The following is a 23,049-nucleotide window of genomic DNA, read 5'->3' on the forward strand; positions in this document are numbered from 1 at the left end:
TTTTCCTTTCCTCAAATATACAGTAATGTTTTCCTCTGTTTCTCAAAGCTTGATGGATTTCATATTAATACCTAAGGCAAGGAAGTAATCAAAATTATGCCGGTAGTTCTCTGTTGATGTTTGTATATCTCCATCAGATTGGCATGTTGATTCCCCTTGTGTGAGCACATTAGAACGCTTTGGTGTCTGGCCAACAGAATAGGGGAAGATTGTCGACTGTCGCACTGTGTGAAACTGTAATTAGCTGGCTTGGTAATGTACTTATTTGGGTCCCCCGGCTGCAGAGATAGCAGCACAGTTGAGAGCTGTAAGATGATACATTGCTGAAAACAGCTGCCTTTTTGTGTTATAAATGAACAAAATCCACATTTTTGATACCGTTTTGTATCACGGGAACATACAGGCAGACAAAGTGCCAGAAGTGGCTCAAGGCAGGAGACAAGAATGTCATTGGGACGGTGAGCGGGGTGCATTTATCAGCCTTCATCAATAGTTAATAAATAATTCAGGCAGAGTCTGGGGCTTCTTTAGGGCAGGGTTTCAGCTAGCTTGTAATTTTGTAAATTGCATAGTCATCATGCAATGGATGGGCCAGGCTCCTCTGAGAGCCACAGCTGTGAATCTAGATCTGTATTTATACATGCACTGCAGCCCCAAATCTTTCTAGAATCACAAAGCTGTATGTCAAAAGGCTAATGTCCAAATCTTGTAGAGTAAGTGCTTCAGGTAACTGTCCATGTCTGCCCAGATACAACCTAAACCACATGGAGTAATTTCATTGGGGAGAATGCAAATAACGAGGGATATCTTCCATTGTTTGCAACATGTGAGAAAGTGCAAATTTGGATGATGTGTAGATTAGATTCTCCTGAAATGGTCCAGAGTTCATGCCTTTTGAAGATGCAAGAGAAAGATAGTGTTAACCAACTTTGTGTCAAAAATACCTGCATTTTAAAGGTTTTGTTGCCCTCAGTATATCTAAACTAGAATGAATTTCTAGATGTAACTATAGATAAAAGTTTGACACTCAGTATTTCGGGTTGAAATTTTCCCAAAGCAGATCCACAGTTTGCCACATAAGCTCGGCTACAGCATGAACAATTTAAATCAATATTCAGAAAGTTGCTTTTTGTTAAACCATTCTCCCATCTTCCACCAGATACTTGCACCAGCTCGCACCAGAATAAACAGGCATTTCTTCCCATTGTGAGTTGTTCAAATTGTTTTAGCCCAGGTGCGGCTTTAACAGAACAGTCCATGCCCATTGAATGACCAAAGCCTTCAATTACTCAAAGTCAGCCTTCTGATACTCCTCCTTCAACAAAATAGGCCTTCTAATTGCCCCGACCAGTATTACCAGTTCTGAAACCAATAGCACACTGTTCTTCCACATTGTTTCCTAGGCAACTGGAAGTTTTGTGACCTATAAAAAGTTGCTACTCCTGTAACTGATCCGAGCCTTTGCGGTTGTTTGTTTCCATGGTAGGCTGCTGAGCTATTTATATGTCTGTTTAGTTGGTAGTAGTAGGCAGAGAAAGTATTGCTAACAGTTTTATTCATTTATTTATTTTAGGCAAAGTTTATGTTGGTGTTAATAGTCTGAGAGTTGACATGTGTTTAAGAACAAAAAAACACCTGGGGCTTCAGCAACTGAGTCACAAAGTTGAGAGGAAGAAGGCTTAACACTCTCATCCCGGTTTTCCCTCTGTCTGCTTCTTATAACAAATAGTGTTTATTTTGGAGTCAGAGGCAAAGTCCCGGTCGGCCAGAATTTCTTTGTTGTGGCTTTGTTAGCAAAGACATGCAGATCTGCTGGTATTGATGAATCATGTGTTCATCATCAGAGGTTACTAGCAGTTCATCATACTTTCCCCTTGTGATGTTTGACTATCAAAAGGTTTATCAGGGATTCCTCATTATTAAAGTGATAATTTATCTCTGATTCACAGGTTTGAAAAGGTATATTATTTTTCAAAGGTGCCATGTACAGAGTTCAAGAAGAGATCTCCCTGAAGGTATTTGGCAGCTGTAGCAAGCTGAACTCCAGTTTTACTCTTGTCTCTTTCACTGCCTTTACACACAGCATGCAAAAAACACTATAATATCACTTGTTAGAGAAGTGTAACACCATTTTTCTTAGTTTTGTTTTAACTCACAGAGACATTTACACAGATCAGCCACGAATTGTACTGTCCCAGACATTTGTGCAGACCAGCACGCACCTATGGCAGCAGGCTCCCTCTGTGCTACAGTACGCCCAGCATATCTGTTCAAAGACAACTCAAGGAGTACAAACGAGAGCTGAAGCTTCAAACTCTACTGATCCCGTTCTGTTCAAACATTGTTTCGGAACAAGCACGATCCACCAAGGCCCCCCCACCTCCACTTTTCTCCCACTGCAGCTCACAGTACCCAAAAGATTTGGTGCCAGTGTCCTTGTGTCAGACACAACAATACAATTGCAGAGGTCCTTTGTTTATGTCCGCAACGAGTCAAAGAACTTTTGATGGCACGAAGGAGACCTAAACAATAGTAGACAAGTCCTGTTAATGCTGTGGCTGTGAATATTGTACAGTTGTTTGCTTTATATGCATGTTGTTGCAAATTTTTTTTATGTCCGTGACAGCATTTCTTTTTTTTAAATCAGTTCATCATCTGTAGCATTGCCATTTAGATTACATATATGCAATGCAAAAATAAGACTGCTACTTGGTCACTTATTTTGAGTTCCCATAAAAGTGGGAGGATATTTGTTAGATGGACGTTTGCACCAGGTGAATTATCAATAGGAATTTATGTAGGTTATAGTCTCAATACATTAATTCAACTAACAATCAACTACTGCCATCTTTAAAGCCTTTTACACTGCGTTAATCTGACCTGGCAATATACATTTCCAGGTACTGCACACTTTTAATGCCATTCTTTTGGTTACATGTCTGCCGTAGCTGGTTTGTTGCTTTCCCATTTAAATCCAGCTGTTACTTCACAGTCTGAGTCATTTGGATAAGAGAAAACTTGGCACAGGCAAACAGGCAGACACCAAATCAATTTTTTTCTGCAAGAAGTATCTTTTTACCCTTACCTTCTGCCTGCAACAATGTATTTTTTTTTAATTAAAGGCAATAGGATTGCGGTGTTACGGTACTTAAGTTGATACTAAAATACACAGAAATACTGCACACTAACACGAGCCATATTGACAGAGAAAAGCGTAAATTCTGAGATTGTTTTTCTTTAAATCAGTTATACCAAAAAAAAAAGAAAAAAAAAGAGAGAGACAGAGAACATATTTTCTCACAAGCACAAAGGGAGAGTGTTCTGAGTGGAGTGCATTGCAAATTCCATTTCCTCATAAGGGAAGTCACCTTTTAGAGGGGCCACTGCTGCTCTGAACACATCAAGAGGAAACAAACATGGCATATCATTGACTTTTAATGATTTCGTTCACAGTGTCTGTAGAAAATGAACTGCATCTCAACTCTTTACTGACTTTTCAGTAAATTATGTATTCGTTGATTCTTCTTGGTTTAAACTGTTAGCGCTTTTCCTGGCGGTGCCATCTTTGTTTTTTCATATGTAAAGTAACTTAGACAGCCCTTCCTGTCTACTGGATATTGATAGTGCAGCAGTAGTACTCTAAGAAAAACAATAAATGAAAGGCTGTCTCCCTTACTCGTGATGGCTGCAGCAACAAGTACCAGACACATGCACAGAAGTCACCTAGAAGTACTTTAAGGTGATATATTAGTAGAAGAGTCAGTGCTCCTCCTGCATTGTCTGAAACTACAATTAATGCATTGCTTATTTTGAAAATCTGGAAATATTTCACTAGCTAGCTGCTGTTTGTTAACTGTATTCACAACTCTATTGTGGAGCTCAGTGTGTTTCTTGCTCCTGTATAAAATAAATGAATAATCTACGCATCAGCTGACCGAAGTGCAGAGTATGCAGATAAACCCAGCTGTTAAATCTGTCGAGGAGTTAAAAATTACTGAAAGCTGGTGTCCAGTGGCGGTGCTCATTCATCACTGGAAATACCCAAGCTATGTTTGCGTGCACTTGTTTCTTTGAGAACAAATGTGGATGTAGGTTAAATATAAGTTATTTTCCGGTCTGTGCTATTTCTGTTTATTTATTTAGGACAAATAGCTGATTGATAATGCCCCTGGCTTAAATCCTCATCTGTGCTCTTGTATCATCCCTTGGCAAATATGGCACTGCAACTTGAATGTGGAAGCATTTTCTGTTAGACAAACCGCTGGCTTGCACAGCAGTGCCTCTTTTGTAACTGTATTTAGTCACTGAGGAGAATGGCACAGACCCAATCCAAGTGTCTTTCATCTGGCCAATTCAAACAGACGTTTGACCCCAGACATTTGCCTAATGTGTTTTTGTTATGTGGACTCCTGGCTTCACAAATGTCACAGTGGTTGGACTAGTGGGGGTTTGGTAAGTGAGTCAGAGAGGAGGACAGAGAGTTTGCCTGGAGGGGTGGGTTTGAGAGGCGGCAGTTATGTCTATAATGTCTGCATTTTGCACTCTAACCAATTGGGAGTTGGTTGGTGGTGAACATAAGTTCCACTGATGACCTGCCGCCCCCCCACCCCGCCCCCCCTCGCCTCCTTGTGGGCCAGACCCACTGCAAGCCTGTTGATCAGTGGCCTGGCCTGTAGTGCTTTGCTGACCTGGGCAGCTGGGGAAGAGACGGGGAGTGCCACATTTCTGGGTTGCACAAGTCAGAAGTCTGTCCGAGACAGTTGGGGCAACCCTGACAAATGCTGCCATTAAAGGGGTGGTGAAAATTTATTACCAAACATATTGGTATTTTAGGGTGCAGCTAATTTAGATTTAGTAGTGTTGCTGTGAGGCTGTATAGTTAAACCAGAATGCTAGAGAAATTCTAAAGTCTTACTCTTCATTATCACAACAGTTATTAATATCTGCTAAACCTACTGAGGAAGAACCCTCTTTACACTCAGATTTGTTTCTGTGCTTGATTGCAAATTTTAAAATGATGTGACAGCTATAAGCAGATCCCACAATTTGTTATATCAAGTGAAAATGTGCTTTTGTGTGCATTGCCAAAAAATTGCTGCTGAATGACAAAAATGTGCCACTTCAAGATGTTTTGATTCCTTTTTCTGATTCTTATTGCATTTGCGGGGAAGGCATCTGAAAGCAGTTATCCACTGTGTAACTTTTTTACATTAAATTATGAAACCTTTTTGGGTTTTGGTAAAAGCTGATGGCGAACGAGGGCCTTCTATTTTAAGTCGATTTCAGACTACTGAGGCTTGGCAAAATTATATCGATAAAAAAGACAAGCAACTGTAGAGGGTGAAATTGTTTTTCCCTGCTTTCATAATGGAGCCGTTTATGAGTAACATGAGCACAATAAAGAAACAAATACAAAAATAGCCGTTTCATAATTTTAAAAAAAATTATATTTCAATGCTATTATGAAGGGGGTTGTTAGGGTATAAACAGCTTAGATAAAGTCTACCTGTTTCGTGGTTAATAATTTCTCCGTAAAGCCATGCAAGAGCAGTATTCAATGCAAACTTTGTTTCTAATATGGACAGCAACATATAGATCACATTCATGACTAGAATCAGAAGTTTAGAATATAAGTCTCTAAAATTTTATAGCCTTATATTTCAGTGTTTTTAGCTTTAGAGATTATGATAAGAGCAAACTATAGATCATACTATCATAGCATACCATTGGGTTGCACGAGCATTAAAGCTGGAGAACATGTTGATGTTCCTACTCATCAGTTCGTAATTACATAAGTTCCCAGTATTCATAGGTTGGACTATACTCTTCTTTAATCTAGTTTTTGTTCTTGTACAGACATCTATGAAATGTTTCACTTAATTTAGCAAAATATGTCCACCGAAAGATGAAAACAACATCAATTACACAATTAGGTATTAGGTAAAGCTTTTTCTTGCATGTTCAAATATGTTAATGTCAGCTGTAAAATGTGTGTCTATATTTGCAAGGAAAGTTTGGTCATTGTTAAGCCAAATTCCAAGAGAGATAAATCAAAAATCCACATTTCACTTACTTATTAGAACAAATGTTCTATTAAAAATTTCTTTATCTTTCAGCAGGACGTATATTATGTATGTAATGCCCACAGTGATAGCTTACTTCCAGCCCTAGCAATGTCTTATTCTGAGTAATAGGTCTCTGAAGTGTGCTTGTTTGGCTTTTTTGGGGCCATTGGAGACCAATAAAGTATCTGTCTGAGGATTTTCAGGGTTCCTTATAGACTTTCCCCAGGTGTGCTTCACTGGTCATAAACTACACTTGTCTCTTATGGCGTATTCATGGACAAATGTGTCCATAGAGAGTTTTTAACTACATGCCAGTTAGCAAGCACCGGGGCAACTACAAAATATAGTAATTGCTTTTGTAAATTCTTAAATCTGAATAAGATTGAGTTAAGTATATGTGTGTGTATATATATATATATATATATATATATATATATATATATATACATATATGTGTGTGTGTGTGTGTGTTTTCACGCATTTTCTCATAATTCAAAACATGTTTCTCATCTTTTATTTGGAATCAAGATGACTGCAACACTAAGGTCACTCTGTTCATTTAACTTTGTGACGTCCGCTGAGGTTAACCATTTCCTTTGTTCCTTGCTTTCTGGAGAAAAGTGCTAGTGTATCATGTCGAGGTATGCTGTGTTTACTTTTATCGCTGCTCCTCAGCGAGCCAATCCAACCTGATGTTTGTTTATAAGGAATTCAGGCTTCACTAAGAACTTTCATTCACCACTTGAAAGCACTTGAGTTGCTACTAATTTACCTTGAGGGATTTCAAAATTATCTGTCTGCACTGTCAAAATCTTTTTTGTGGTGGCAGCTTATCATCATCAAAGATTCTCTTTGGATTTAATGAAAGCCTGTTAGATGGGCAAATGTTATATTCTGTTTGCTTGAATACTGGATGCAGAAAGACATTTTGAAATGTGTTAACATGTTTTTGGTCATCAAAACGACATTGGTTTGCTTTTTGTTTTTGCTTCGAGTGCTGGAGTTGTCATTGTTGCTAGGACAGTTGCTTTTAAGTCTACTATTACAGAGTTCAGAAGAAAATCCATGCACTCGAAGAGAGAAGGAGTGGAATGGTACTTAAAGTGATCTTGTATTTCCCTTGGTCATCAGACTACTCTTTCTTTACCAAGGATATGTTGCTCTGTGTTGCTTTGTTTTGAACAGGAAACTTTACACATTGAATAGCTCAGGAATATCCAGCAACTAGCACTTACCAAGCTCCCTGACAAACTGCGATCCGGCAAACTTCACGTCACACTTGGGTCAGGGGCAAAGTTAGGAGTGGGAGGTTTGTATAGTTAAGGGGTTTTTTTGCATGTACTCCATAGTTAAAAGCTGAACACTTCACCGGTAATGTCTGTATAAATATATAAAACTGTTATTTTATCCAAAGTTATCCCAAGTTCAGATTTCTCTTCTTGGGGGAAGGTTTTGAATGCAATGCTTTGCTGAGACGTATGTCAAAAAAGGAACTTGATCCTCCAACGTGTGACATTGTGCAAACACTCTAGTAGTTCTACCCAAACAAGTTTGCAGCATATGCATATGAAAATATTGCAACTGTGTCACCGGGGTGTTAGCATTTTGTTTCATCTGGACCACTTGATCCCTTGTCACACCGTTCCTGCTCCCTTCACACTGTTTATATATTCTTTGTCAAGTTAGGTAAACTCACTTTACTGAGATGTTCTCCTTTGTGGAACAACAGAGTAAAAAAATTGCCACAATTACTTGAGTTAGATCTATGTTAACTCTTAATTCTTTATCTGAAAAACTGCATCAGCCAGTTGGAATTGAAGTCTCTTTTTCCATGTGTGCAAGAAGCTGAGTGGATAACCTATTGGCAGTGGAGGACAGTGCAGATCTCTCCTCACTCTAAATTGCAGTTAGGCATCCCTGCAGCCCCTCATGAAGACCATCGAGTCCCATCAAGATAATCCTTAATAAAGAACGGCTTCGCATTTAATCTTAGCTCTCTTCTCAAATTTCTTACTTGATATAGTTTTTGGCAAGTGCTGTTTTAGCGCTGATGTCAGTCGAACAGTATCAGTGCATCTTTTGTTAAGCTTCCATCTGGCAGATGTAGAGGCACTCTTAGTTTTTACAGTTCCACAAACGATTATTTTATTGCTCTAATCTGCAAGTTTTTTTTTTACTTTGAATATGTTGAGTCCCCCTAACTGCGATAGTATATCGTTGCTCTTTTTGATTGTGTGCAAAACTTCAGTTTTCAAACTCATAATATTGACAATTCAATTCGAAGTTTAATCTGCTATTTTCCGTAAGCTAATTTTCATTTATTGACCTTAAATTTAATACTCCGTGACATGAACATAGTAGTTTAGCAGTAAAACTGCTAGATTGATTGAAACTTCGATTCACAACATTCAGATGCAGGATGCATGCAAGAGTGTAAGAGGAAAATCTGAGTTTACTCAATGAGACATAAACAACTCTGGATAATTATACTGTACAATTTGAAAATAACTCACTTGCAAAATTACATCTCAATCTAATTTTACACGGCCACTTAAAACGGAGAGTCACTGAATGAATGTAGTATCTTAATTGGCATGTGTACCCGTCTGCTATTAGAACTAGTTACTTGAGAGCCCCCAAGCATCTATTAGTCAATTTAGCTATTAGGAATCTGTTCAATGTGCAATATATTTCATGATCTGATATTGCAATGTGATCCTGTGGATTTACCTGTGGGCTGAGGGTTTGGAAAGGCAGGCAGCGCTTGCATTTCAGGCACGTCCACATTATTACTGGACTGTGTTTAAATCAGGAGTAGTGCAGCCCGGATCTATTTCTGTCAGCTCCTCGTTGACTACTGCTGCACAGAGGCCGGTTGGTGGCGACCTGCTTTCAGTACGGGCCTTGAACACTACAGCTGATCAGGTGCAAACTGATTAACTCATTTTCATTAATATTAAATAAATACTATCATAATCATAAAGATTTGAACGTGCTTTTTCGGTGACATGTGTGACATTATTTAATTTCTTATCATCACCAACTGACTGGGAGTTAACAAGATATTCAAGTAGCACACAAAAAGCCCAGCCACTAACACAGCACGCTATTCTTCTGGCCGTGGGTGTTCTTTTTCTCTCACCACCTCTTTACCATAGTAAATGTATGGTTTCCTCTGTCTTGGTAATCATTTGTCAGTACTACAGTTGGTATTTAACCCACAGTTTTATTTTGTGGAAATTAAACATATTTTAAACGGTTCATTGATATCTCAGCCATTATTTAAACAGACTTGATATTCTTGAAAAAAAAATGTCATGACACATTGAAGCAAAATTTGTACACGCCTCATCACCAGCCTGAATAAATCACCAGTTCAAGCTCATCAGTAGCAGCGTGGCCTTGTGTTGCTGCTTTGCGCAGTTGAAATAATAACCTGGAGCAGACAGAAGGCAGTCATTACCTTGCACACAGATGCCGTGTGTATGTGTTGACGGAGGACTTCCACTAGAGTGCTGTGGAGATGAACAGAGCCGAGTTTCTTGGCCGCTTTTAAAACCTCTGGCTTCCCATCACCTTAGCTAATGACCTAGCCCCTTGTTTACTCTCTGAAGTCCTTCTGTGACAGAAAGAAATCCAGCAATGACCCAAGGCTCACAGGAGAAAGAAAAAAATGTGGTTTGTGGTGGAAAAAAAAGAGCATAACAAAAACAACAGAGAAAGGGGGGAGAAGAAAAGTGTGAGCCCTGAGGGTGTGTGAGCAGAGCAGTGGACAGACAGGGCAGTGGAGAGATCAGCCTTTTCATTGTCTTAGTCTCCACTGATACAATCTGGAGAGGACTCTATTGCTTAAAGCTTTGAGTTAATGACATATGGGAAGCTGGTGTGAGGCACAACTCCCCCGTGCCTCCTCCAGACCCAAAGTCTTCCTGTGAGAGCACCGAGCAACTTTTCTGCTTTTTCAAACGGCAGCAGCCTCCCTCTCCTTTCCTCATTCACTGCCTTTTTTTCCTCCCTCCCTCCCTCTCCCTTGCGCTCGCTCACTCTCTCTCTTTTTTTCCCTCTTCCTCAGACACTCACTAGTCACTGCCTGAAGCAGTAATCGGACAACTCTCTTTCTCAATGGGACTGAGTCTCCTGAGATACCGCGTGGGGCTCAATGGGTTCCAACACCTAAAATGAAAAAGAAAAAAGTAGTTTTGTAGTTTACATTTATTGTGCTACAGGTTCTACGGACAGCTGAGACGTGTTTTAGAAAGTTTGCCACCCGCTCTGCTGGACTGAACGATCTTTCTCAAGAAGATTTTTTTTTAAGGAAGATATAAGAAGGGATAAACACACAGTGATTCAACCATAATTTTAGTGAGTATGACTTTAATTTCTGTGCGATAATTATTTGACATTCTGGTTTACTAACTGTCTTGACATGATCAGTATTTCTTGAGTCTTATAGTGTGTGTGAAAGTTTGTCTTATTTCATACATTTCTGTCAGTGTTTAAGCAAGCATATAATACTCAATTAAAGCATTAATGTCAGCAGAAAGAGTGACAATTATGACTGACATTATCTTTTAAAACAGCACCTATGACAACCCTTATTTTTGCAATTTAAGAAATGTAATACTTGAGTGCATCTTACAAAAATAATGGTAAACAAACTCAAAAGGAAGGCTTTAAATTTCACGCGGTAGCTGCAGTTTATTAATGATAAAGATAGATAGCAAAAGTATTTAATTATATTTCACGTTAGTAAATCCAGCTAATATAAAATTTAAAAATTACACAAAATCATACACTAAGCTCTGTTTTTATACTACATACAGTCCGACTGAGTTTTACAAGTTTCCAGTCAAATATGGCTACAAAAATAATAATTTATTGATGTAAATTACAAGTGTAAAACAGATATAATTTTTTTTATAGTCATTAAAAAAATTCTTTTTTTTGGCCTAAGTTAATTTTTTGACCTTTGAGTAAAAATATATTTTAATTTTTTTTAAAAAAGCCCAATGTCTTTAGTGGCATTCAAAATAATACAAAGACCGTAAATACATCAAAATTCACATTTGAAATATGGGAGCCTCTTTTTTTTCTTCCTTAACACACTACATTTTGTTGAAGTGTGGGAAAGATGCTGGACTGTCGTAGTTCCTTTTTTTTGTTACTGGCGGAACAAACAAAATGAGCACAGTCAAAGCAGTTGACATCTAATGCCATCTGCTGAAGCGAGGAATGTTGCAAGACCTGAGAGGCTCACAGCCTCTAAACACGACAACAGACCCCGCTTCTCGGCCGTGCTGCGTCTCTGCTCGCCAGTGTTTCACGTGTAGAGAAGATGACTCACCCACTGTAATCACTAGCCCCTCTAATTGAAGGATGTTCTGGTTTAATGTTCTGCGTATGATCACAGGCTTACATCTCAAGTCGAGGAATTATTGTATGGTGTGTGTGTGTGTGTGTGTGTGTCCGTGTGAAGCGCATTTCATCTTTCTGAAATCTTTTTCTTTTTCATCTTCTAATTCTTGCCATTTTCAAACGCCTGCCCTTTTTTGGAGTTTAGAAAAGGTGTGTGCTGATGAAAGAGAGGAAATAGAGAGGTTAGGATCGCCTAGTGAGCCTCCGCTCTATGTAGACAAACATGACAGTGTGTTTGACTGCCTGCTGCAGCCATTCATTCACACAATAACCGTATTTATCCAATTAACAGATAATGAGCAGGCTGATTTGGGGCTGTTTACACTGTGTATTTGCTTTACACAGAGAGAGATCAGGGTCTCTCTGCCAGGCTGCAGTGCTTCATGCATGTGTAGCAGCAGTGTTTATAAGCAGGAGTGGTCGGCGGTGATGGTGGCATTGTTTGCCCAAGGACTGATGCCTTCCGTATGGATGTGTCTAGCCGGCCAAGCTCTCATCCTCTTCTCTCAGAGAGGAGATTGAAAATGGTGAAAGACACAGACGGCTAATTGATCGAGCCTCACTCAACTGTTAGGGAGGAAGATGAAGGGGTGGAAGAGAGCTCGAGAGAAGGAAGAAGGTAATAGGAAAGCACCTTTTAAGTAGCCCATGCTGGGCATTTAGTGGAAAGGGGTTGTTTACTAAATACTGTGGGGTGTTGTTTTGTTAACACACCCCTGTGTAGATCTGGAATATGTGGTTGAAAGAGCAGGAAATGAGTGCTCCGAGCCTTTTCTAAGCTTTCCTGATGATTGCTATTGCAGGTCCTCAATCACTAATACCCACTTTTGTGCCTTTTGTGTTAAAGGGCAACGTGTTTATGCCGAGTCAGAATAAAAAGCAAGGTGCTGAGAAAATGTATTTCATTTCAAATGCATTGCACAGAATTAATTTAATTTATTTATGTTTTATGTTTTTGTTTTTATAAAAAAGATATTGCTAAAACTACTTTGCAACTTTTGGCGTTGTCAATTTGAAGTCTATTTAAAATGTGTATTGTTTCCTATTCTGTGCAAGCACTAATTTTTCTCAGTATAACAAATTGCTTTTTCAGGATTGAGAAAATTAAAACGACGAGTATTAAAGCTTCATAATCATTCCGATTTGTCCCTGGACTTTCTTTCACCTTTTTCTCGTAAAGCCTCTCTCATTCTGCAGCGGTCACGGTGGTAGGCAGGTTGTGATAAAATGTCCACCTTAAATCTTGTTTGATGGCCCCTCAAAGGCAAAGTGGCCTTCTGGAAATAATTTTGAGGGTTGAAGAGCACAGTATTAACAGATTTAATGTAGCCATTGAGCGAATTGCTGGAGCACAATGTCATATTGAACCAAATGAGAGCGACAAATTGCACATCAACAAACAGCACATCTGTTAATAATTGTGCTTTTAATTGTAGACAAGTACAAAATTTTAAATTGCATGTCAAGTACCATGCGCTTTCAGTTGTCACTGCACGTCGCACGCAGTGCTAAAATATAAAGAATACTCCTCCATTATATGTATGCATTAAAAAACAAAGTAATTTATTATATTTTAAGTAATAATAATTATCTTTAGATTTATTTTTTAATAAGATATATGGGCCATGATGAAGTCGTAATAAATAAAACAACAGAAATAGTTTTTCTTGTAAACAAAAAAAGGATATTAAAACTACAACAGTATTGAACTTCGCTTGTCACTTCATTTTATCAGAAATGTGCAGTGCTTATGTAAAATTAATAACACTGACAGGGTGAAAAAGCACCAGTGTATTTAATGTTGCGTTTGTTGGCAGCCGGCTTTTTTTTTTTGGCCTCGTATGGAGACACAAGTGAAGTGTAGCATTTTGTAAACTGTGCCTAATTCCACTCACATCTGTGTCCAATTGTTGTCCGCATCTACATTCTTTGCGAGTGGATTTATTTTTCCTGGGCCACCATGTGGATTCAGCTGACCAGCTTAAGTGGGGATTAGTTGTTTTAAAGTTAGATTTTGATTAAAGCATTGTTTTGCAAAAGTTGTAACACACAACACATGGCTTATATACTCTGTAAAATACAAAAGACTTTGTGTAGATTATAAGATAAATATGTATTAGAAATGACAAAGGGGGTATTGACTGAAAAATGGCACTTTTTACTTGTCTTGTGCATTTTTAAAATTTGCATTAACATCTTAAAATACTAAACAAATCACAATTTTTATGTCAGTGCGTATATGAAAATAAGCAACCCTTGCTTGTATAATAACAGGTATATGCAGCAAAGAAGAAACAGTGTGTGCTTGGTCAGGCACCCTGCATGCTCAGATGATCTAGCTAAAAGCTTGGCTGTAGCTATATTTATCTTTGGAAATGCAGGTCTTGAAATAAGTAAAGCGTAGGAAAAAAAAAAAAAAAAAAAAAAAGCCTGCTAACGGCTCTGAATGAAGCATGTTGTGGCACTTCTTTTTTTTTCTTTCTTTTGATGACACTTCCAACGCTTCATCTTGTCAGGCTTTGTTCTTGTTAGCTTCAAAGACCTGGCAGTTCAGGTTGAAGTAAAGAAGCACATCAAAGATGCTAAATGCAGACCTTTTTTAAAGAAAAAACTAAATATTTAGCGATGATAAAGAAAGGCATGTTTTTGCTTTTAAATCCAAGCCCCCTCCCTTCTCCTCTCCCATCTTCCCCGCTCTCCCTCACCCCCTTCACCTGGCTGGTTTCACCTGCTGGCAAAGGCTGACACGCCACTATGGTAATGGCTTTATTGGCATGAACTGTTGAAGAGAGAAGCCAGCCACCACACACACCACACCACATCAGCCCACCACAACACTCTCGCTTCACAGCTTCCCCCAACTCTGTGATCTCTCTTAATGTTCTGTGGCAAAATGTGTTTCTCTTTCGTCTCCATTGCTTTTGCCTCTTCTTTCTATTCTATAAATATAGATTTTACTCATGTTGTATTTTTTTCATCCTTTTTGTGTATGTCAGTATTAAGAAATTATTGGAGGAAGAAATGCTGTGTTCTGTGCTTTGTGAAAGTATAAGTGAGGTGTGAGAATGAAATATACCGGTTATTTTTGCTAAGATGGCTGTGTTGTAAGCACGGGGAGAGAAGGCAAATTGTAAAGCTGGAATGGTGTTCATGAAGGCTTTGCCTCGGTGTGAAGAGCAAAGCCTGTTGGGAAAAAAAAGAAAAAAAAACCTTAGACCATGGAGCTCAGGTTACCCTGGCTCATGTAAACAGTCAGCCATTAAAAAATCATGGCAGGATTTTTGAAAAAAGACTTTATACATCTTTCGCTCCATCTCTCTCTCTCTCTCTCTCTCTCTTTTTTTTTTACCTGACCATATGAATACCTTTGACCTTTTTTGGACCCTGTATTCCCATGGTGGGCTGGAGTCAGGTCTAATATAGTGTTATAGCCATGCAAGTATATGGCTCTGCTTGATGTTTGCAGTGAGACAAGCAGAGTGGGAGTGGACAGCAAAATGTAACTGTCAGCTAAAGGAGAGTAATAGAGGCATTCGTAGCGTCATAGGAAACATATGTGGCTCCATATGCTCTCCATGTTCTCCTTTCCAGTCTCTTTCATTGTCTGAGATGCACCACTGATCTGAGGGCCTCTAAAGTGCCCTGTGTGTGTGTGTGTGTGTATGTGTGTGTGTGTGTGTGTGTGTGTGTGTGTGTGTACGCCACTCATCTGGGGGCCTCTGTAGTGCCCTGTGCATGAGCGTGTGTGTGTGTACACATGCAGACATACAGAAATGAGTTATGTGTCTTTGTGTGCTAAAAAAAAAAAAAAAGACATAAGCATGAACCTTTGTGTTACCGCAAAGAAAGCGTGTGTGTATTTCTCCCGTTCTTTATTTCATGGCCATTGTGAGTCGGCTGTGAAGTTGTGCATTTTTCTATTGTGCCCCAGGCACAGGCAGGCCTAGGGAAGACAGCCCTGATGGTCATTAGGACCTGTCAGTATGCCTAGAGGAGGAGTGCTGATAAATTTCAGATAGTGTCAACTGCAGATGAAAGATCTGCTGAAGATGCTAGGGGTGTCACGCTTGACTTGCCACTGCTCAACAAGTCCCATCTTCCTTCCAGCAGCAGCAGGCTACCTCAAGCAGGAAAGTAGGCAGGCTCTCCCACCCTTTACTGGCCCTCAGCCCCCTTCTATCCACAACCCCTCACCCCTTTGCCTACCTTCACTCCTTCACCCCCTTCCCAACACCCCCTCACCCCCCTCCACCCCACCCCTTCCTGCTTACCTTGGCTAAGCCGCTTTGCATGTTGATTGGGGGAGGGCTAATCCAGTTTGCAGCTGTCGTAGACCAATGATGAATCACCTTTCCGTCATTTGGCCATGCTCCCCTTGCTCAGGGAGGAGGGAGGACCTGGAGGAGGAAACAACAGTGGAGCGGGGCTGCGGCTCAGAGCGAGACAATGTGAGCCTCTGTTCCCCAGCTAGCCCTCTCTTCCCATTCTGCTCCAGAATAACAATAATGTTTTCTCAGACAAGCCTTTTTGTGTCATGGATGGCTCCGGACTGTGACATCGAGCTGCAATAACAAGGAGTGACATTGTTTCTGCTGGGGCAGGTGGAGGCAGAATAAAGAAAGGGAGTGTGGTTTGAGAGGACTCAAAGCCATCTAGGTCCAGGTAAGAGCACAGTTGTGCCAGTGCCAGGAGCATCAGAGACATGTAGCTCTCTGTGTGGCATCAGAGATTTGCTTTAGAAATTCTGCTAAAGAACTTTCTCGGCTTGACTGATTAGAGATAGGAGGCTTTTTAGCCGTCAGTTAATGACAAAAAAAGTTTGGCAAAAGGAAAAGAAAACAGGATTAAGCCGTGTGTGCAAGAAATAGGGTCAGTTTATTCTGGATCATCCTTAAGAGTATGCTTAGCGGGTGTGATATTTTTAGGGGAGGAGTAAATTAATATACCTTTGGGAAAAAGGCAATGCAGCTTCCATTACTGGAGCACGCGTGAAGAAGACTGACTTGGACTTTTGTGTTGCTGTTTTTTGTTAATTATAATTACCTTTTTGGTGTGTACTGTCTTGCCTAAATGTATATATTTTTTTCCCATAAATAATTGATTTGGATTTAAACCCCAAGAAATGACTACATCTGCCAAAATCTACTGGAAAGTATTACAACATAATATCATTGCAATGTTATTTTAAACCCAGTGAATGCATATCATAATTTAATGTTTTTATCTCATAATTCTGTTTCTTGGTGGCATCTGATATCACTCAGACTAGTCAGAGTTGCTTGAGCATTTATCTTTGTGGCCTTTTGTAAAGGCCGATGTTTATCGATAGCAGAGATACCCCAAACCCTGCAATATAATTAAAAATGACAGTATAATGTACAAAACATTTTATCCTAATTTCATTAACTCACTGTTGCAATGGGAGCAGCGGCAGAAACAAATGGGGTGTAGAGTTTGTGGCCATACTTTTTCAAATCACTCGTGCCTTCTTTTAGCTCCATTGTCTGTGCTCAATCAGATCCTTTGAGCGCACAAATGAGAAGAGAGAATAAGGTTTTCAGTGCCGTGGTCTTTTGTATAAACACAGAAACAATTAAGGAGCTTGCCAGAGCAAACACATGCCTCATGAGCTTCTCATCTGCCCATCACTGAGGCATAGACTCTTATAATCAAGCAGAGTGCTGCGTTTTTAACAGGCATGCTGAGCGTTGCTTCCAACCAGCAAACATCTGTTAACAGTCTTCATTATCGCACAAAACGATATATACTTAAGGCCATTTTTGTTTCAAGAAGCATCAGACTAAATCAAGAGTAAACATTTTGTGTTCACATTACGTTAAATTGTGACTGCCAGTGAGAAATCTCAAACTGTGCTGTCAAAATGCTTAACAGTCATTTTATCACTCTGTTCCACACAGTTTTTTTTGTGTGTGTAACATTTTGTCTTTCATTTTAATCTGATATTTTTTTTTTCTGGGCATTTAGCAAAGCATAAAAAATGCTTTATTTAAAGTAGTAAAGTAGAAAAATATCACATGCAAGATAGAAATTAGTAAACTTGCATTAAATTGTGTATTTTTCTACTGTAAGTGCAGTGGAATACACTGTACTTTTTACTCTCTCATGTTCACCATTTTATACCGTGCACGTTGTGTACACAGAATTCTGCATGAGAGCTCTGCGCCTTCCCTGAAACCAGACTATCTAATTTGATTTGATGTGTGCCTGCGTGTGTGTGTGTGTGTGTGTGTGTCGTCAGGTCTATGGAAATGCAGGATCTAGCCAGTCCGCACAGCCGAGTAAGTGGAAGCAGTGAATCTCCTAATGGTCCCAACCTTGACAACTCACACATCGGTAACAATTCCATGACACCCAATGGCACTGAAGGTATGTGTGCAGTGCTATTGTGCGTACATTTACCTTTCTCTCTTTTCATGCTTGCTAAAGTTCCTAAAATAACTGAAAATTGTGACAGTAAACCTAAAAGGATTTTATCACAGCATCGATGCTTTACAGCAATAAAGCCGGCGTGAGTGTTGAACTGATATTTAGAAGTTTTTTAGGATATATTATCAACACTTTTGCTGTAATATAGTATTAACAAGATACTAAAATGGGGCGTGGATTCATTTGACATTTGCTGGTTCTCAGCCTTAACACAGTTCAGTACCTCTGTTGGTCGTTTTCTCGTGACTATTAGCTGTTTATTTAAGCACCCATGTAATTATTCAAAGCCCACAAATGGAAATGATGGCACTTTGCATATGGTTTCTACTCTAGATAGTTATAGTCACTCAGGCGATTCACCTGTGCTTCAAATCTGAGCCTTTGTTTAGTGAAGCAGTCGTGCCCAAATCATAAAACATCAATTTATTAAAAGAACCACATTGTCAGCTAAGCTTTAGAAGTATTTTTTTTATTTATTATTTTTGTTTGTTTGTTCATGACACACAGGACCCGTAGTCATGATGTAGACTGTCATGTGTTCCTTTGCCATTCTGTCTTTCCCATAGGTGATAACATCACAATGCTTACCACTGCAGACTGGTTGTTAGGTTCAAACTCACAGTCCGCTGCAGGTTTGTCTACTGTTGGTGCCAATGAAAGGACAATACTTGGTGTTTTTGTTTTGTTTTTTTGTTTGTTTCTTTCAACTCAACTGAAAGCACTCATTGTAATTTTGAACCATCTACTTGACTCATGAAGAAATTTGTATTCTTTAAAATCTCCCCTTAAAATTATATTACTATTTACGCCTCAACTATTGTGCCTTTCATTCAGAAACTCTGGTACTTGTTGTTATTTTTTGTGGCATTCTGTTTCAAGCATGGTTTGACACAGACTTGACTTGAGTTCATTGTTAGTGATTGGTTGTACTGTGAACTTATATATAAGCATTATAATTCTTATTTTTTTAATTTGGTTGTTCCATGCTGATTTCCTGAATACAGTGGTTATTGTGTGCTCTGTGACCTGAATGCTAGTTTATGCATGCATTTGCCACTATTTTTCATCAGTGTGCTGTTGAAAAGAACTACCCTTTGTCAGCATATGTTCCTGCACTGAGCAAGCATAGTGGAAACATGTAAAACATGACAGCAAATGGCTTATTCAACCATGAGGGATTCCACTGAGCATGACTCCTTTGCCCACATTGTCAATCTGTTTTTCCAAAAAAGGAAGAAAACAATCCTTCAGCCCGCCTGAAGTGAAATGGATAGATTTCAAAGAACCCTGAGCTGTCGGATAGCTGTGAAATTGTCTTTGCAAATCTATTGCTGAGCTGTATAATAGCATCAAGGTCAAACAGCGTTCCCCACCCTCTTAAAAAGATTTTATACACCATATATTTCTTTGACATTTCAGTCATACTTGCGTATCGCTTTTTATCAGCGACTTTAACGCACATCTACTGCACTTATTTCATTCATCCCACATCTAAGTACTGATATGTCAGGAGGTTATTTTCTTTAAATTAATAATAGAAAGCTTTAGTATTTTACATTTACTAGAATCCACTCTCATGTGAAAGTTTAATTCATGGTTCTTTTTTAAGTAGATAAAAAACTTTCCTATTGCAGTTTTGATCTTTTCTATTTTGTCACTCTGAAAGATAAATAACAAGAGATCAAAAGAAAATCTAGCTTAGGAGATACGCTACCAAAAATAATTAGACAATTCAGCAATACATGTACATAAGACTACCACAAATGTATCGTGCATTTAAATTACCTGACCTTATTTTACATGCAATACACTTATCAAATGTTATTTTTTTTCCAAAAAAATATTTTTTCTTTGTGAAAATGTGGAAGCCTAATGTAGTGAGACAAGATTTTCCTTTTTTCCTGACATTGATCTGGTGCTCTCGCTGAGAATGTGTCTTCTTTGTTTGCAGTTAAAACAGAACCAATGAGCAGCACCGAAATCGCCACCTCAGTAGCAGACACCTCTCTAGATAGCTTCTCAGGATCAGGTGAGACATTTTGGTGTGTGTGTGTGTGAATGTGTGTGAATGTGTGTCCGACTGCCTCTCTCTCATAAACGCAGCAGATGAGCATAGAGATGACTGACTGATAAGCCGGTACCCGGGAAATGTCCCTTCAGCTAAAACTGCATTACAATGTGTGTTTTTGTGTGATAGTGTGTTTAAGAACAAGGGGATCTACCTCAACTGTCAGCATATATATTTGCTGTGCTTGCTTGCATCTGTGTGTGTGTGTGTCCTCACTCCACTGGTTCCCATGTCAGTGAGGACTGAATTATGACCTGTAATGCACTGAGCTTGTCTGTCCGGTGGAGTGACGCGCTATCCCAGTGGCCCTCGATCTCCACGGGCTGTTACCCAATCGGCCTATCAGAGCCAGGCTTTTCACACCTTCCTTTCAGCAAGGAAACATCTCACTCACACACACACACTCTAACATAAACACATTGTTAAATTAAACAAAGGCCGCAGAGTATGATAAGCATTGTTGGAATTATCATAGGAATTATAACTATTTAAAATTTGGGGGGTTTATTTTTCCACCATCTGCAGTACATCTTCGCTGTAAACATTTGTTAATAGCACTACGTGCAGCTGTACATGGTATTAACCTGCTGCTAATTTGCCTTTATTTCCTAAGCTGTTTAACTAAATGCTTGATACTATACGCTCGGAGGACATAAATCACGGCATGACTTTTGTCTCTGACAGTATTAATGAAATTTAGTAATCTTATACCCCATATCCTCCGTGGGGGAAACCCAAAGCGCTCTTCAGAAGAGCAAGTTTTGTCCAGTGGCAGGTGCTACTGATGTGGGAAAAGTGTTCAATATTAATAACGTGTGTGAGGGGTTTGGGCTTACAGTTACATACAGTTAGCGCCCCCCGCAACCAAATCCCTTATTTTACATGTCACGACCGATTAGACAGATGTTTTAAACTGCGTCTCCGGTACAGTTAAATGCCGAGACTGAGATTGTTGCTTCCCCGAATTGTTGTAGTTTTAAACTAACTGTGAATTATTTTGTCAAGCTTAACAGATTTTAATTTATACAGCCATCTCTTGCATTTTATTAGCTTATTTTGATTTCATTCAATATGACGAATATTGTTTTTTTTTTTTAACATTTAAAGTTTAAATTTGCAAAACAACATTCAAGGTAGCTCTTCCACTCTCAAATTTAATTTCTTTTTAAAGATTTTCTTTCTATTCAGAATTATTTACCAGAGTCCTATAAATAAATTTATATTTTTTGTTAACGTATACGTGGTCTTTGGTTTTACATGGGTGCACATGCACACACACATCAGCAACAGTAACCGGGAAGATTTTCTACAAATAATCAAATTATAGATATTAAACGTACTTTTGTGACTGTTGTTATTTGACAAGCTGGAAAAATGAACCCTGTGCTGTGAATGTGTCAGAATGCAAAGCAGCCAAGTACATTTTGAGTTGTTTGACATAAAACCGCACTGGCTAGTTTAATTCTCAGTTTAATCTGAGCTTGCTAGCAGCTTTGTGTTAAAGTTGCCTGTCTTATCTAAAGTAGGGCTTTGTGTTGATCAAAAGGCATATTTAAAAATCAGTATCTCTGTGATTTACCATGCATAGCAGTCTGATGCTTAAAAAAATGTTTTCGTCTCAGTTTATTTCCCAACTTTGCACCTATCTACCTATCACCTAGTCTCACCTGCACAGTTTGACTGAAGATAGGGTTGATCTGTGAGGCGGCTTTGGGAGAAACCCTCTAACACTATATAGGAAAATGGAGTGAGACAGCTGATATTGCACAATTTTACATACCCCACAACTATAATTAGTGTAGTAATTTTAGAACTAATTTTATAAGTGAATGCATATTATAGTTATTCTGATGAAGGCGGGGAATTGTACAAATATGTACATTGTTGAAGATGGATGGAGTGAGTTTGGGCGTCCCCTGATTATTGCACAGAGAGCCAGAGCCTCATACAGCATGACTGACAAAGGCAATCTAGAGTTAAATAATTTTTTCTGCACTCAAAATAAAAAAATCTTGTAGAGTTGTTTGTATTTCAACCTTAAGAGCACCGGTGAAGCATATACTCATCAGTGATGAAACGAGTAGCACTCATTAGCTCCAATCAGTGACATCACTTCAGATATGGCTGTGGCTAGAAAGACCCAAAGCATCTTAAGCCACGAGCTGAGACTGATTCAGGCCGTCGTGTGTGTGTTTACACCAGTGTTTGTCATAGCGGCTCACAAGTATCTCAGAGATACGTGGGTCAGCAGGAGGACCTGATGTTTTTACCTGATTATTTTGCTTCATTATAACTCTCCGGTTTTCAACCTTAAATAAGGTTACCAAAATAAATAGAGTAATGCAATGTAATTACTGTTTCCTTGGAATCCAGAAGTTCTGTTGGCAAAAGATAATATTTACCTTATTTCTTAATGTTTAAATATGTGCTTGCCTCTTTTCTTTTTAACTCTCCTCAGCTATTGGAACCAGTGGCTTCAGCCCAAGACAAACGCACCAGTTCTCTCCACAGATTTACCCTTCCAAGTAAGGTTTCTTTTATTTTTCTGTAAAAAAATAAGCAGCATCCAACTTCATTTCGTTCTTTAATTAGATCCTTCTGCTAGATGGGGGTTTTCTGACTGGCTTTGTTTGCATGGGTGTCTGTAGCCAGCGCACTCTGAAATCTGTTGTAATTATTATCTTGCAAAAATTTCCTTTGCCATTTATTGTTCTTTCACTATGTATATGAGCTTTGCTATGCTGTCTATCTTACAGCTTGGCTGGCTGTTTAGAACGAAGTAGCTCAATCACAAGGAATTTCTCAGTTAGCAAAGTTTGTGTTATGGTTTTGGGGGTAAAACACGGGCCTCACTTTTCCTGCCTTCCTTTTCTCACTCTAGTTTCTTGTTTCTTTTCTCAAATAGCAGAACATATCCGCATATTCTTCCTACCCCTTCATCCCAAAATATGGCTGCGTATGGACAGGCGCAGTACACCACAGGAATGCAGCAGGCCGCAGCTTATGCTAGCTACCCCCAGCCTGGCCAGCCCTATGGCATACCAGCTTATGGTA

The 23,049-nt window shown here is 39.1% G+C and overlaps 1 protein-coding gene across 9 annotated transcripts in view; it reads left to right on the forward strand.

Moving 5' to 3' along the window:
* Nucleotides 1-23,049, forward strand: part of eya1 (EYA transcriptional coactivator and phosphatase 1) — a 62,871-nt gene that overhangs the window by 12,287 nt on the left and 27,535 nt on the right. Inside the window, exons 1-7 of one of the 9 annotated variants that reach the window (XM_087846115.1) lie at nucleotides 9,944-10,427; nucleotides 15,998-16,142; nucleotides 17,740-17,867; nucleotides 18,494-18,559; nucleotides 19,879-19,956; nucleotides 22,454-22,520; nucleotides 22,901-23,046. In XM_087846115.1, the coding sequence (XP_087702241.1) occupies nucleotides 17,744-17,867; nucleotides 18,494-18,559; nucleotides 19,879-19,956; nucleotides 22,454-22,520; nucleotides 22,901-23,046 (481 nt within the window). In that variant the 5' untranslated portion in view covers nucleotides 9,944-10,427; nucleotides 15,998-16,142; nucleotides 17,740-17,743. Of the gene's footprint in view, nucleotides 1-9,943; nucleotides 10,428-15,571; nucleotides 16,143-17,739; nucleotides 17,868-18,493; nucleotides 18,560-19,878; nucleotides 19,957-22,453; nucleotides 22,521-22,900; nucleotides 23,047-23,049 lie in introns of those variants that run through there. The other 8 variants (XM_035909409.2, XM_035909407.2, XM_087846116.1 and 5 more) reach the window with 8 other exon arrangements.

Source organism: Neolamprologus brichardi, chromosome 9, assembly GCF_056152115.1.
Source record: "Neolamprologus brichardi isolate AB-2024 chromosome 9, ASM5615211v1, whole genome shotgun sequence".
Lineage (NCBI taxonomy): Eukaryota > Metazoa > Chordata > Actinopteri > Cichliformes > Cichlidae > Neolamprologus > Neolamprologus brichardi.